Genomic DNA, 15,091 nt, shown 5'->3' on the forward strand with positions numbered 1-15,091 from the left:
TCCTCACCTGCCTACCCTGTGTCTCTGCAGCCTCTTCTCTCTCCCACTGCTTGGTCCCATCCTGGGCCAAGTCCAGCCACCTACTTTCTTTGTTCTGCCCTCTTGGTGCTTCCTTACCTGTTCCCCACGGTCTTTCCCTGACAGTTCACTCAGTTGCCTCAGCTCTGGAAACCAGCCTCTAGGGGCAGAGGGCAGCACGAGGAAGCCCTGAGAAAAGGGAGGCCATGCCAGATTAGAGAATGGGAGCGAGAATTCTCCCGGGACCATGGCCTTTCTGTGCGTGTTGACCAGGCCCTTTCCCTGACTTCCTACCCCTCCTGGGGCTCTGTCCCACCAAAAAGGGAGAGAGACAGCTGAGAGCCGACTGTGGGGTTTGGGGAAAGGCTATGTCATCAGCTGGCCCAGTGCCTGTGATCCATCCGGCTGCTAGAGATTCCCCTCCCCTGGGCAAGTCCCATTTTTTTTTTAAAGGAAAACAAAAACTAGGATTTTTGGGAAGCAATGAGACACCCATCTGAGTCCTACCAACAGAGCTCCTGTCTGAATGGCTTATAGCTCAGCCAATCGCAGAAGCTCGGGATGCTTAAAAGAGCTGGCGCGGAGAGAGGCTGGGAAGAACCCACAGGGAGACCCACAGACACATAGACACGGGCGAGAGAGGAGGAGAGAGACAGAGACAAAGGCACAGCGGAAGGAGCCAGAGACAGGGCAGGCACAGAGGCAAAGCCAGACAGTCTGAGGGAGCCCAGAAGGAGAGGCCCGAGAAGCTGCAGAAGACACGGGCAGGGAGAGACAAAGACCCGGGAGAGGAGGGGGTGTGAGAGGAGAGTTTGGAGGAGCCAGGCCACTAGGCGCCTCTCCTAAGCCTAAGGGCCAAGTTTTCTCCATCTCCTCTGAAGGTCCCCAGCCCCTCTGAAAACTCTGCCTCTGCCCCTGGCACAAGTCCGAGCCCCCAGGCTGCAGAGAGGAGCTTTCCAAAGCCAGGGCGGGGAGAACTCGGTGCCCAGACGGCCTCATTCCCTCCCAGCTGTAGCGCCGGTGCCATGTCCCGGACGGACCGGCATCCCAGGAGGGGCTTGGCGGGGTGCTGGCCGGGGGGAGTCCAACCCCGCCTGCTGCTCCCCGCCGTGCCCATCTCCGGGCTGGTGGGGCAGCTGCTGCTGCTGCTGCCGCTGGTCTCCCTCCTGCCCTCAGCCCGGCCGGCCAGCCCCCTCCCCCGGGAGGAGGAGATCGTGTTTCCAGAGAAGCTCAATGGCAGCGTCGTGCCTGGTTTGGGCGCCCCTGCCAGGCTTCTGTGCCGCTTGTCAGCCTTTGGGGAGACGCTGCTGCTAGAGCTGGAGCAGGACCCCGGCGTGCGGGTCGAGGGGCTGACGGTGCAGTACCTGGGCCAAGCCCCTGAGCTGCTGGGAGGGGCCGAGCCAGGCACCTACCTCACCGGCACCGTCAATGGAGATCCAGAGTCGGTAGCATCTCTGCACTGGGACGGGGGAGCCCTGTTAGGGGTGCTGCAGTATCGGGGGACCGAGCTCCACATCCAGCCCCTGGAGGGAGGCACCCTTAACTCTGCCGGGGGGCCTGGGGCTCACATCCTCCGCCGGAAGAGTCCTGCCAGCGGCCAGGGCCCCATGTGCAACGTCAAGGCTCCTCCCGGGAATCCCAGCCCCAGCCCTCGAAGAGCCAAGGTAGGCAGCCCCGGAGTCTGTGTCCTGCAGCGTCCTCCCGCCATGTCTGTCCCACTGACCCCCATTCACCCTCTCTCCACCCACTTCCCCTGCTGGCCATTCTGCTTCTTCCCTGCCTTCTGTCTTCCTCTCCTCTTTCCGCTAGTCTCCTTTCTCGGGAAGGCTCTGGTTTCTCCCTGCCCCAGCCCTTCCCCTGGCCAGGCTGCTGACCCCGAGGAGGGTTCCCAGACGTGGGTCGGAGACTCTGTGCTGGGAAAGAGCACCCCTCTGCCCACCCCAGCCCTGCTTGGCCACGGCGTTCTCCTGGCACCATCTCCTGCCAGAAAGCTTTCCCGACAGCCCCCTGGGCCTTGACTCTTTTCTGTGCCCCAAATTTGATTTTCACCCCCACTGCCGGCTAAAGGAGTGAGGTTTAAAGCCCAAGGGATTGACCTCTGGCTTCTGGTGCTGCCTTCAAAATAGTTCTGGCAAACTGCAAAGTAGGGCAAAAGTGGACGCGGAGGAAAGGCATCCCATACCTCCTCTGGTCAGTCCCCTTCCCACACTGTGGACTGACTGCAAGGCTGCCTGACACTCCATCCTTTCCTCCCTCCCACTCCCGGCCTCCCCCTTCTTCCCTCCTTCCCTCTCTCGCTTTAATCCAGACCAGCCGCTCTCCCTCCACACCCGCCACGCTGAGATCTGGCCCTGGCCCTAGCCGCTGACTGAATTGTTCCTCCAACCACACAGGGCCGACACGTTGCAGCCCGGCCCTCCAGCTCCAGTCCTGCAGGCCCCAGCGCACTCGGCCTGGGGGACCCCAAAGCCCCTCCCAGAGGCAATCCCAGCTGCTTTTCACCTCGGGGCTCAGCAGCCCTGGGACGTGGCATCCCCTTCCCCTCCCCTTCTCAGCACCAACAGCTGATTTCTTCGAGTTACCACAAAACCCTGGAACTTGGGGTTGGGGGAGGGCCCAACCAAGACCCGTCAGGAATCCGCGGTGTATGTGCGGCCCAGCTGGCTCTGCTGAGTTCCAGACCCAGGAAGTAAGGGAGGGGAAAAGGAGCCAGGGGCCTGGGAGGCTCTCTCAGGACGCTCCTCTCCTTTTTCCAATCCAGCGCTTTGCCTCGCTGAGTAGATTTGTGGAGACTCTGGTCGTGGCAGATGACAAGATGGCAGCATTTCACGGGGCAGGGCTGAAGCGCTACCTGCTGACAGTTATGGCCGCCGCAGCCAAGGCCTTCAAGCACCCGAGCATCCGCAACCCCGTCAGCTTGGTGGTGACTCGGCTCGTGATTCTCGGGCCGGGCGAGGAAGGGCCCCAAGTGGGGCCCAGTGCCGCCCAGACCCTGCGCAGCTTCTGCACCTGGCAGCGAGGACTCAACACCCCTGAGGACTCGGACCCAGACCACTTTGACACGGCCATTCTGTTCACCCGGCAGGTGAGGCCCCCATCAGCCCCGTAGGCCCCGCGCCGCGGAGCTCCAAGAAGCACCACGGGTACACTGTGCTGGAAATGGTGCCCCTGGAGGTGTTCCACAGGGCACCTGGCCCCAGCCACACTGCCAACGCCATCTGGGCCCTGACGGCGCTGGCTCCTTAAGGCCCAGGTCCCCACGAGGCTAGATCTCATCCCAGTGGACCCTGGAGTCTCGGATCCTCATGCATCTTCTGTGATCCCTCTTCACAGGACCTGTGTGGGGTCTCTACTTGTGACACTCTGGGCATGGCCGATGTGGGCACTGTGTGTGACCCGGCTCGGAGCTGTGCTATTGTGGAGGATGATGGGCTCCAGTCGGCTTTCACGGCTGCTCATGAACTGGGTAAGTTGGGAGTGGGGCTGTGGGGCAACCGGGATGCATGAGAGCTCTCGGGTTGGGCGAAGGGGACAGTGAGCTCATTAGAAGGCAGATAGGGGGTCACAAAGTGGTGCTTCTTCCTCCCCAGGCCTAGGTCCAGGGCCATTATCTTTCTCTGCTGTGGGCATAGACGTTTAGATTTTTCTATTAAATGAGATAGTGTGTGGAAACTTACTGTGAACTCTGCGTGTGTGCGTGTGTGTGTGTGTGTTTGGGGAGGGCACAATATTGAAAGAGATGTTATTCGTAAGAGTCAGTGATGGAATGGGTGGGTTCAGGGTTAGGAATGTTGGCTACAAGGAAGAGAGGGTTGGGAGGTGCCCTGAGTGTGTTTGGGGGGAAGGGGAGACAGAGCAGTGGGGGCTCCATATTGAGGAGCCCTAGAGCTCCAGAAGGAAATTGGGGACAGTGTGGGATAGGGAATGGATCTGACCATCCACAGCTGCAACCAGGTTATTATGGGCTTGAAGCCCCCTGAGGGCACAGAGATGGGACCCTGGGACCCTAACAGGGCCTCCGCTCTCACAGGTCACGTCTTCAACATGCTCCATGACAACTCAAAGCCATGTGTTGGTCTGAATGGGCCTGGGAGCACCTCCCGCCACGTCATGGCTCCTGTGATGGCTCACGTGGACCCCGAGGAGCCCTGGTCCCCCTGCAGTGCTCGCTTCATCACTGACTTCCTGGACAATGGCTACGGTAAGCAGATGGCACCGCCCTGTCCCTGTGCGGCGCTCTGTTACCCTCCCCGCCCCCCCCCCCCCCCCGGGCTGTACTCTCTCTTCTGCTGCATTCTGCATGGGCCAACCTGAGTGCCTCAAATGAGTTTCCTCTGCAGTGTGGGATGGGGTGAGAAACGCTTCTGTCTTTGTGTGGTTCCCACTTCCTCTAGCAGAAATAGCACAGCCAAGGGAGGCAAGTTTTGGTGCAGTAGAATGAGATCTGACCTTTTAAGGGTCAGAACTGTTCGCACGAGAACGGGCTGGCTGTGAAGGGAGTGACTGCCTGTCACCGGAGGTATGCAAGCCTGGCGGGGTGGCCACTTCTGGGCAGGGATGCTGAGACAAAGCAGGCTCAAGAGGTCTGTAGTCGGTGAGAACAGGTAGGAAGACTTAGCGCTTCGGGTTCTTAGCCTGATTCTGTTCTTTAGACACGTGTAGATGTGTGACTGTGAGTTTCTTCACGTCCGTGTGGCCGATCTGTAAAGCAGGCATGAAATGGTAACCACCTCGCAGGTGTTTGCCATGGTTAAATGAGACAGGCTGGTCAGGCATTTAGCCAACGCTCATCACGTAATAAGCACCCAATAAATTGTATCTGCTACTTAAAGCTTTTTCCAGCGCCAGGATTTGGATTCCAGGATCCCATCAGGCCCCGGGGAGTCGAGACTCTCAGCTAGCAATCTAGACTCTTCCTCGGCCCATGGCTGACTTCGTGTCCCTACCTCCCCCCCAGGGCACTGTCTCTTAGACCAGCCAGCGGCGCCCCTGCCTCTGCCCGTGACTTTCCCTGGCAAGGACTATGACGCTGATCGCCAGTGTCAGCTGACCTTCGGGCCCCACTCGCGCCACTGTCCACAGCTGCCGCCGCCCTGTGCCGCCCTCTGGTGCTCCGGCCACCTCAATGGCCACGCCATGTGCCAGACCAAGCATTCCCCCTGGGCCGATGGCACCCCCTGCGGGCCGGCGCAGGCCTGCATGGGGGGCCGCTGCCTCCATGTGGACCAGCTTCAGGACTTCAACGTGAGATCCCGGGGCAGGGGAGGAGCGGAGGGCCTGGAGGAGAGGGGCCGGCCCTGGGCCCAGCAGAGAGTGTCTAAATGCCACCCTTCCGTTCTGTGTTTCTGCAGATCCCACAGGCGGGAGGCTGGGGCCCCTGGGGGTCATGGGGCGACTGCTCCCGGAGCTGCGGGGGCGGCGTCCAGTTCTCTTCCCGGGACTGCACGCGGCCGGTCCCCCGGAACGGTGGCAAGTACTGTGAAGGCCGCCGCACCCGCTTCCGTTCCTGCAACACCCAGGCCTGCCCAAGTGGCTCAGGTGAGGAGTGGGAGGGACAGAAGCCATTAGGAGGGGGTGGTAGGGCAGGAACCGTCTCGTCCCTGGAGCGGGGCGGGGCGGGGGGAGGGGGGAGCTGTCCCTGCTGTTGAGGGGAGTAACTTCACCCTTTGGGAAGCTTCTCTGGCAATCTGGCTGTCTAGAGCTCTGAGGGGCTTAGGTGGAGGGGCTCACATGGGGTGTCGTGAGGAAAGAGGACTCTGACTGGCCCTTTCCCCCTACAGCATTGACCTTCCGTGAGGAGCAATGTGCTGCTTACAACCACCGCACTGACCTCTTCAAGAGCTTCCCGGGGCCCATGGACTGGGTCCCTCGCTACGCGGGTGTGGCCCCCCGGGACCAGTGCAAGCTCACCTGCCAGGCCCGGGCCCTGGGCTACTACTATGTGCTGGAGCCGCGGGTGAGGGCCAGATGCCCCCGGGCACCGTCTGTCCTCCCTCTCTCTCCTGAAGCCCCCTGCTCTCTGACGGCAAAGATCCTCCAAAGTAGCACCGTTGCTGGCCCTCCCGCAGCCCTGCCAGGCCCGCCCGGGGTCCACTCACACTTCTCTGTCCGCGGGTATTTGGAAAACAAGCCCCAGGTTCTGGATCAGTTGCCAGTCAGGCTGCTGCAGCCCATCCCATTTGCCTTGGGTTCTTTATCTTTCTCTTCCCATCTCCCGGTTCGCATCTCTCTATTGCGTGAGAACGGACATGGCCTTTTGGGCAAGTCTTTGACCCCTTTCTATGGGCTCCTCTATCACTTACAGGGGTGGCCTCATTGGGCTCATGGGAGGCCGCGCCTCACTGGACAGGCCTCTTGGAGACAGTGGCGTCCCTGCACTCCCTCTCTGGGATAGGGCGGGTCGTCCAAGGCAGAAGGAAGAACAAGCCCTCGAAGAATTTTCGGCCCTCCCCTGGGGAGCATTCTTACACGTCGGCCGCCCTCTAGCGTCCGTCTGGGTCGCTACCATCAAGGTTCGGGGCTGGTGTTGAGACTCAGACCTGCCGTTTCCATCTTGGCTCCTCTGCTTGCCAGCCGTCTAATCTTGGGGAGAGTCTCTTCATCTTTCTAAACCACAGTGTTCCATCTCTAGAAACCTCAAAGAGTGGCTGTGAGATTTATATTCTAGCTCATAAAGCACTTAGCACAGTGCCTGATTCAGAGTGAATGTTCTGAACACGGTGGCTTTTACAATTACTATTGTCGTTAGGATTATTACCCCTTCACACGGCTGGGGCTCACTCCACACCTAGTCTTCATCCCCTCCCCCCCAGCCTTTATGATGTCCCCTCCCTGGTGGGATATGGGTCTGGTCTGGCTCACCAGCCCCTCCTGACTTAGGAAGAACCCTGGCATCGCTCCCTCTCTTGGCAGGTGGTAGATGGGACTCCGTGTTCCCCGGACAGCTCCTCGGTCTGTGTCCAGGGCCGCTGCATCCACGCTGGCTGTGATCGTGTTATCGGCTCCAAGAAGAAGTTTGACAAGTGCATGGTGTGCGGTGGGGATGGTTCTAGCTGCAGGAAACAGTCTGGCTCCTTCAGAAAATTCAGGTTCATTCTCTATTGATTTCTTCCTCCCTGGCCCTGGGGGTACAGAGGTGACCTTGACACTGTGTCTCCTCTCAAAGAGCTTACAGTCTAGTGGGGGAGACAGATGAGTAACGAGGTCCAGCACAGTGTTCCACCTGTTCAACAGGTTTCAGCCTCGGGCTGCTGTAGGGCCCTGGTGGGCATCAGGGAGGGCTTCCGGGGCGGGGGGCGGGGGAGGACTTGCTCCTGGAGGGAGAGTAGGAATTGGACCGGCACCAGCCAAAGAGGTGGGCTCAGAAGGGCACCTCAGTAAGGGGTCGAGAGGGGAGAGGGAGGAGGGTGCATGTAGCTCAGATCTAGGCTGGACACCTCACATAGGTTTGGGGAGACAACTCTCTGCACACAGAAACTCACACATACAGTTGTATGAACACAGCTCAGAAGGGCCAAGGGCATTCAGGAAGATGCTGAGCTCCCCATCTTCTCCTTCCACTCAGGTACGGATACAACAACGTGGTCACTATCCCCGCGGGGGCCACACATATCCTGGTCCGGCAGCAGGGGGGCCCTGGTGTCCGGAGCCTCTACCTGGCCCTGAAGCTTCCAGATGGCTCCCACGCCCTCAACGGTGAATACACACTGATGCCCTCGCCCACGGATGTGGTGCTGCCCGGGGCGGTCAGTCTCCGCTACAGCGGGGCTACTGCAGCCTCCGAGACACTGTCGGGCCATGGACCACTGGCCCAGCCCTTAACGCTGCAGGTCCTGGTAGCCGGCAACCCCCAGAACGCTCGCCTGCGATACAGCTTCTTCGTGCCCCAGCCAGCCCCGTCCACACCACGTCCCCCTCCCCAGGACTGGCTGCACCGCAAGGCACAGATTCTGGAGATCCTCCGGCGGCGCCCCTGGGCGGGCAGGAAATAACCTCATCATCCCCGCTGCCCTTTCCGGGCACCGGGGCCTCGGACTGAGTTGGCAGAAAGAGGGGGCTTCTGCGGCTGCCTCATGCGGACACATGGACACGCGGACACACGGACACAGTGGGGAGGGGCTGAGAGGATGAGGCCTGCCCTCCTCCCCGCCCCGATGTGCAGGCTGGCCCTGCCCTGGTTTCCTGCCCTGGACGGCAGGGACGGGTGGTGGATGGAAGGGCCTGGGAGACCGTCCCCATCCACACTGCCCCCTCTGCCCTGCTGGTCACGGGAGGGAGGGGGGAGCAGTTGTATTTATTTAGTATTTATTCACTTTTATTTAGCAGCAGGGAAGGGGATGAGGGCTAGGGTCCTGGGGAAACTGACTTCCATCCCTCATAACCCTCACCCTGGCTAGGAAATCCAGGGTGGTGGTGATAGGCATAACTGGTGTGTGTGTGTGTGTGTGTGTGTGGGTGTGTGTGTGTGTTCATGTATGAGGTACATCCTGCCCTTGCTTTCCTCTCCCTGAATTCTATTTTCTGGGAAGGAAGAGTCAAGGGTAGGATAGGCCTTCAGGGAGTAAGGGATTATCATATTTTTAAAATATATATTGACTTCTGCTATTTATGTGCGCTCCTTTCGGACTCAGACAGAGGTGGGTTGGACCCTGGCTCCGCATCTCTGAACATGAGTTTCCTCGTTTGCCAATAACAATACCTCCCTTGGAAATGTCGTGAGGCCTAAATAATGTAAATAAAGAACCGCATAACGCCTGGCCCTGGGTCAGCGCCCAGCACGTTAGCACTAGGCCCGCCTTGCTGCCCTCTCCGCTGCCCCTGGGGTCTGCAGCGCCCCTGAAGGTGGAAAGCTCCCGCCAGTGGTGCCTGCCCTGGCCCCTGAGCCCAGTTCCTCTGGTTGGCAGAACGCTGTCCTGGACTCTGAGGGATGATCAGAGAAAGGACAATTGCGTCCCTGATCGCCGGAGACCTCCAGTCAATGGAGATGTCATAAATACTCGGCTCCAAGCACAACCGATCAGAACAAGAAGGCGCAAAGAGAACAGGAACGGCTATGTCCACGCCAACAGGCCCTCAGTAATGAGAGCTCTAGGGGGGCCCTGGGGCGTAGTCCTCGGGGAGGGAGAGAGCGCTGGAGAGGGGAGCCCGTGGGTCTGAGTCTGAGCTGCTTCTTAGCTGCGGTGTTGGGTAAGTCACTGACGCTGAGCCTGAGGTGGCTCACATGTGTAAGGGGATAACGATGCCTGTCCCCACCGGCTTGTTCTGGGAACAAACGATACAGTATTTTCAAAATAGTAAAGGCTGAACCGTGTGAGAGGTTATCCTATGACTACTGAGTGATTGGGACGGGGGCCCCCAGAATCAACCAGTGTGGATCCAGCAGACTTCTCTGCCGATGTGAGGTTAGAGCAGGATTTAATGAAGAGGAGCAGGACCTGGGTGGGTGGGGGGCCGTCCAGGGGGCGAGAAGAGTGGCGCGGAGGCCGGTCTCGGGTGACGGGCAGCCAGGCATTGGCTGGAGGTAGCACACTTGACGGGCAGCAGGGCACGAGACACAGCTCTGCTTTTCCTTCTGAGCAGGCGAGGTCGCTTGGCAATCCTGTGTGTGTCGTGAAGGACACGGGGTTGGGAAAGGGCGGCAGGTGGATCCCGCGAGAACGGCAGGCAGTCGTGGGACTGCTGGGGACTGGGGAAGGGACTGAATACGGAGGTGAGGGACGATCCGTGGGTAAAGAAGCCCCTGGGGTGGGGGTGGAAGAGGGGAGGATGGGGGAGCTAGAGCCGCTTCACTCACCTCCAAAGATTCTTGGGGCATGGAGCTGGGGCCGGGGCTTGAGGCAGGCCATGGAGGTTGCGGTGGTTGCATGCGCTGTGCTCGCTGGGCCAGGCTCTGCTCGCCGAGTTCTGTACCAGGCGGTGCCTCACACAGCGCCCCGTACTTTCCGCCGACCGGCTCGGCAGCGACAGGAACAGGGCCGGTCCCTTCTCTCCCTCCTGCGTGCCTGACCCCCCCACCGCTTGGCGCCGGGCTTCCCCTCCTGCGCTCCTACCAGCCAGCCTGGAGGAGGTGTAACCGGGAGTCTGAGACAAGGTCTTCAACTGTCTCACCTAGTTAGCAAAGCTGGAGCCCCAATAGCGTGTTTACAGATCTCAGTACCATGAGCTCATGGCGCAATAAGCCCAGCTCCGCGCTGAGTACCTGCACAGTACAGACAGACAATGCGCGGCTGAAGGAGCTCGCTGCGTGGGGGGGGGGGGGGGGGTGCTGTGCCCCCACGAAGAGAAACAAGGGGGTGGCACAAAGAACTGCATGGCGCGGCCGAGCCCGAGCCCAGACTTGATGGCCACGAGGGTTAAGGAGGGTGAGTCGCAGCTGGGCCGAGGAACAGGTCATCCTGATGGCCTGCTCACCTTCCCAACACACTCCTGGGAATTCCCGCCTTGTAAACCACTTTCGTGTGTATTATCTTAACCGGAAGCTCTTCACTCACTGAGTAGGGTTCTGATTGGCATAAAGAAGTTTTTCCCAGAAACGGATTGAGCTTAGTGGCCACGTCAGTGATTGGGTGGGCGTGTGGAGGCATACCATGAGAGAGGAGGACGGAGAGAGCTAGCTCCCCAAAGGGAAGTGACGGGCATCACAGCCCTCCCTCCCAGGCGAGGCCCCGGGCCCTTTCTGGAATGCCCTCCCCCCTCCCACCCTTCCCATACCCGGGCTGTAGACTCTGCCTAATATCCTGAACTCAAGGGTCCAACAAGTTCTTGCTAGGGATGAGGGGAATTCATACCTCCCTGCAAGAGCTACGATGAGCTTTCTCTCCCCAGTCTGCCTACTCATTGCCTTCATGGGCCTGTGCTGGGGTGTGGGTGTGTATTCAGGAGAAAACAGGAATAACAGGAAGGAAGCAGGCACAGAGATAGTTCAAGTATCTGGTCTTAGAGGGAAAAGAGGGAACAATGATGAGCTGAAGAAAGACCAGTCAGGGAGTGCCGGGGCAGCGAGTTCCCTGTCCCTGGGGAAGTTCAAGCAGAGTTTGGACAACCATTTTATGGGATGGTAAGTGGTGTGCATGTGTGTGTGTGTGTGCGTGCGTGTGTGTGTGTGTGTGTGTGTGTTTGGGGTTGGGGAAGTTGAACAATAACTCTGAGCCGAGCCGATTTCTTTAAGCTCTTTCTGCCCCTCAGATTCTCTGCCTCTGTGGTTAGAGCAGAGGAAATCTGGGCATTTGTCCAACCTCTATTTTTGTGGTGCGGGTGGGAAAGCCAGGTTTCAGGATGAGCTACTCGTGCACACCTCTACTCCATCCCTAGCCCCACTTCTTTAATCTCTACATAGTATCACAGTATTGTGTCTTCTGAAATACCAGGTTGACAGTAAGTGACAAATGCCAGCATCTCATTGGTCAGGGCTTGTGGGGGAAGAAGGGGGAAGAAAGTGGAATTCGATGTATTAATATTTTATTGGCTAAGAGAATGTTTCTGAACCAATTGAATATTTTCCCCATTGACTGTTGCTAGAAGGGAAGCCAAAATCATTGGCAACAAGACTTAAGCAGCTGACAGCTAAGGGAAACCACAAGTTCTAAAAATGCTCAGAGAAAGGTTGAGGGGAACAGGGTTGGGGGGGACTGGGGGGCTGAGAGCAACAATACTGAATAATTTCCCCAGAAAGGACCTTATATAGGGACAGGTCCAGAGTACTAAGTAGCATTAGGAAGGAAAAGGAGGGGAGGAAGTACATTTAAGGCATCCCTCACAGTCTTTGGGAAACCAGCAAGAGGACTTAACCAATACACAAGCACACAAGCACACAAACAGTGACACACTTGGACATACACCTGTCCAACTTCACGAAGACACACCAGCACATTCTCTTGATAAGGTAATAAGCATTGAGAAGCTGAAAATATGAGAATTTGGGCCTGAAAATGGGTCAGAGGAAAATATATTAATTGGCCTAGTTTCCCAAGGAGAATTGACTATTTACCGCATTTGTTTGTTCAATAAATAAAGCCATTGGGTTATACACTGTAATCAAATCATGCTCTCACAGCATCGGGAAAGGACACAGATTTTTGGAGTCAGACTCAATCTAAGCTTTGCTACTTACATGTAATGATGTGATCTTAAATTACTTGATCTCTGGGAGCCATGGTTTCTTTATCTGCAAAATGGGTATTACTACCACCTGCCTTATGGAGAGGTTGTCAGAACTTGAGAATATAATGGCGTACATGCTTGGCCCCATGTCTGGCTTCTAGTAAGTGTCAGTACATGCTGACTCTCTTCGCCTCAGATCTCTTCCTTTGCCAGCCCCCCTTCCCACTCCTGCATTAGCATCAGAAAATAATTCTACCAAGGAACTGTCTAGGTCAGATCTAAGATAGGTTATTTTGTCGAATTTGTGCTAAAAGGTCTTGGTTATGTTCAGGGGATGATAAAAGGGAAGACGTGGTCCCTGTCCTCAGAGTTCACAGTCTGGTGGCTGAGACCAAAATGCCAGACCAGTGTGACAGATGTCATGAGAGATGAGGGGAGCCTAGCACAGAACATGGCGTCACAGAAGGATTCTTGGAGGAGGTATCTGCCTCCCCTTCTAGAAATAGGCTGTAAGACTGCAGGGCCCCTAAGGAGAGTAGGATGGCGATGGAGGAGGAAAGAATTTCTGCTTGCTAAGTCAGCTCCAGGGTTCTTCTCTGTTATGCAAAACCAAAGAGACCCTAAAGTGAACAGACTCTAAGCTGGAGGATAATATTGTAAGGAGCCAAGTAAGTTTCGAAGGGAGAGTTTTGGGGAGAAGCTACCATCTCAATGGACAATGTTGAATGGGGGAGAGGATTTTAAAGACATTGGGCAATGCATTAAATGTGCTCCCGCTCCATGCTCTCCTCCCCCCACCTCCGATGTTTCCTTGAGAAACCAGAGATTTAAATCATTCTGAAGCAGTTTTGAGTAGTAGACTGGGTTTCTTCTATTGCATTGCGTGTCATGACTGGGCCATTAGGAGCCCCAGAATTTATTCAGAACATATAAAGACAGGATATTGTGGTAAAAAACAGCACATTAGAATTTAAGCTTTCAGAGATGTAGCAGTTCTGGGTGATGACTAAGTCCAAAGAGTGGCCAGGGTGAGATGGAGTGGAGGTGCGAGTTCTTGAAAACAGGAAACTTATAAGTGAATGCAGGACAATTGTAGCACATGGCAGGCAGAGAGCTGGGATAGAAGATGAAGGCGCCAGGGTGCTAAGTCAGTTAAACGTCTGACTCTTGATTTTGGCTCAGATCATGATCTCAGGGTCATGGGATCCAGGCCTGAGTCAGGCTCCATGTTCCTGCTTGGAATTCTCTCCCTCTCCCTCTGCCCACCCCCAAAAAAACTCTCAATAAATAAATAAATGAATAAAATCTTAAAAAAGAAAAAAGAAGATGGTCAGTTTTACAGAACTGAACACCATAGAGGAACAGAGGTCCTCGGGGAGAACCACATTTCCATTTTCTTTTCTTTTTTTTTTTAAGATTTATTTATTTATTTTAGAGAGAGAGAGTGGAGAGAGGCGCAGAGGGAGAGGAAGAGAATCTCTAGCAGTCTCCCCGCTGAGTGCAGAGCCAGACACGTGGGGCTCAATCCCACCACCCGGAGATCATGATCTGAGCCAAAATTCACAGTCAGACTCTGAACCGACTGAGCCACCTATGTGCCCTTCCATTTTCCATATGTTTGTCTTTTCTACTACCCAGTGAGCTCCTTAAAATATCAGAGCTTTTACTTGGCTCCTACTTTGTGCTCAAATTCAGATATACTGAATACCTAACTTCCGCCATCACTGTCCCATAGTTCTAATTATCACAAGCCTCCTTTACATGGGGTTCATTTTACAGATGAAACGCAGAAAGTGTATTGTTCAACATCACACAGCCAGTGGGGTTCAGAGCCAATCATACTGAAACCCAGGATTGTCTCATTTTGAGCCCCCACAGGTATCTCGAACTCATTAAGTCCAAAGTTTAACTTGTCATCTCTACTGTTTCACCCATATGTGCCTCTTCTAAGTTTTGTTTCTTACTGAAAGGAGCCGCCATCCACCCAGTGGCCCGCATTAGGAATCGGGGAGTCTTCTGACTCCCTGAATAGGCACATCCATGCAATCACCAAGCCCTATTGGCCTTGTAAAGTCCTCAAAGACAACCTCTTCCCTCTATTCCCACTGATTTTGCCTTTTTTTTTTTTTAAGATTTTATTCATTCATTTGACAGAGAGAGCTCAAGCAGAGGGAGAGGGAGAAGCAGGCTCCCCGCTGAGCAGGAAGCCCCATGGGGGCTTGATCCCAGGACCCCGGGATCATGACCTGAGCAGAAAGCAGAAGCTTAACCAACTGAGCCACCTAGGCGCCCACCGCCCCCACTGATATTGCCTTATTTTGCGTGAGCCTCACCTCACTCCTGGATTTCTGCAGTGACCTCCGAAATGGTGTTCCTGCATCCAGTCTTGACCACTCCAGTGAATGCTCTGTGTTTCCACCAGAGAGAACTTCCTAAAGTTCTGACAGTAGCACTCTCCGTTTAGAGCACTTTTCCGCCTTCCTCTTCCCCCAGGATAAAATCCATTCTTTTTAAGCGTTTATGGAGTCTTTTACTACCTGGCACCTGTTCACCTCTTCTGACTCCTAGCTCACCATGCCCTTTACCTGATTGGCTAGCCTTACTGATCCATTTTTAATTTCCCGAACTCCCTCCTTTCTTCTCATTTTTAGACTTTTGCACTTATGGTTTCCTGTGTCCAGAACTCTAGACAGCTATTAAAATACAATGTTCTGGGGAGCCAGGGTGGCTCAGTCATTTAAGCGTCTGCCTTAGGCTCACAGTCATGAGATCAGGGTCCTGGGATCCCTGCCCAGCAAGGGTCTGCTTCTCCCTCTCCTTCTGCCCCTCTCCCTGCTCGTGCTCTCTCTGTCTCAAATAAATAAATACAATCTTAAAAATATATAAAACACAATGTTCAGAAAAAGGTGAAATTATGACTCTCCCGCTGCTGAAGAGAATTATTCTGACACTTGCTCAAAAGGTAAGGAAGACT

At 55.8% G+C, this 15,091-nt stretch overlaps 1 protein-coding gene across 1 annotated transcript; it reads left to right on the forward strand.

Annotated features, from left to right (window-relative positions):
* Positions 1-429: 429 nt before the first annotated feature.
* ADAMTS4 (ADAM metallopeptidase with thrombospondin type 1 motif 4) lies at positions 430-9,703 on the forward strand. The gene is made up of 9 exons (XM_032397203.1): positions 430-1,682; positions 2,780-3,103; positions 3,352-3,484; positions 4,049-4,219; positions 4,976-5,262; positions 5,370-5,556; positions 5,799-5,974; positions 6,931-7,106; positions 7,583-9,703. The coding sequence occupies exons 1-9, from the start codon at positions 1,044-1,046 to the stop codon at positions 8,007-8,009; spliced, it is 2,520 nt and encodes an 839-aa protein (XP_032253094.1). The 5' UTR covers positions 430-1,043; the 3' UTR covers positions 8,010-9,703.
* Positions 9,704-15,091: the final 5,388 nt, after the last annotated feature.

Source organism: Phoca vitulina, unplaced genomic scaffold, assembly GCF_004348235.1.
Source record: "Phoca vitulina isolate PV1807 unplaced genomic scaffold, GSC_HSeal_1.0 scaffold97, whole genome shotgun sequence".
In the NCBI taxonomy this organism is placed as follows: Eukaryota; Metazoa; Chordata; class Mammalia; order Carnivora; family Phocidae; genus Phoca; species Phoca vitulina.

Excerpts from the sequence above, each read along its gene's own strand:
- ADAMTS4 (XM_032397203.1), top strand. The coding sequence starts at position 1,044 with ATGTCCCGGACGGACCGGCATCCCAGGAGGGGCTTGGCGGGGTGCTGG. Across the intron at positions 4,220-4,975 it reads CTTCCTGGACAATGGCTACG|GGCACTGTCTCTTAGACCAG; the intron begins GTAAGCAGATGG and ends CCTCCCCCCCAG. Across the intron at positions 5,263-5,369 it reads ACCAGCTTCAGGACTTCAAC|ATCCCACAGGCGGGAGGCTG; the intron begins GTGAGATCCCGG and ends GTGTTTCTGCAG.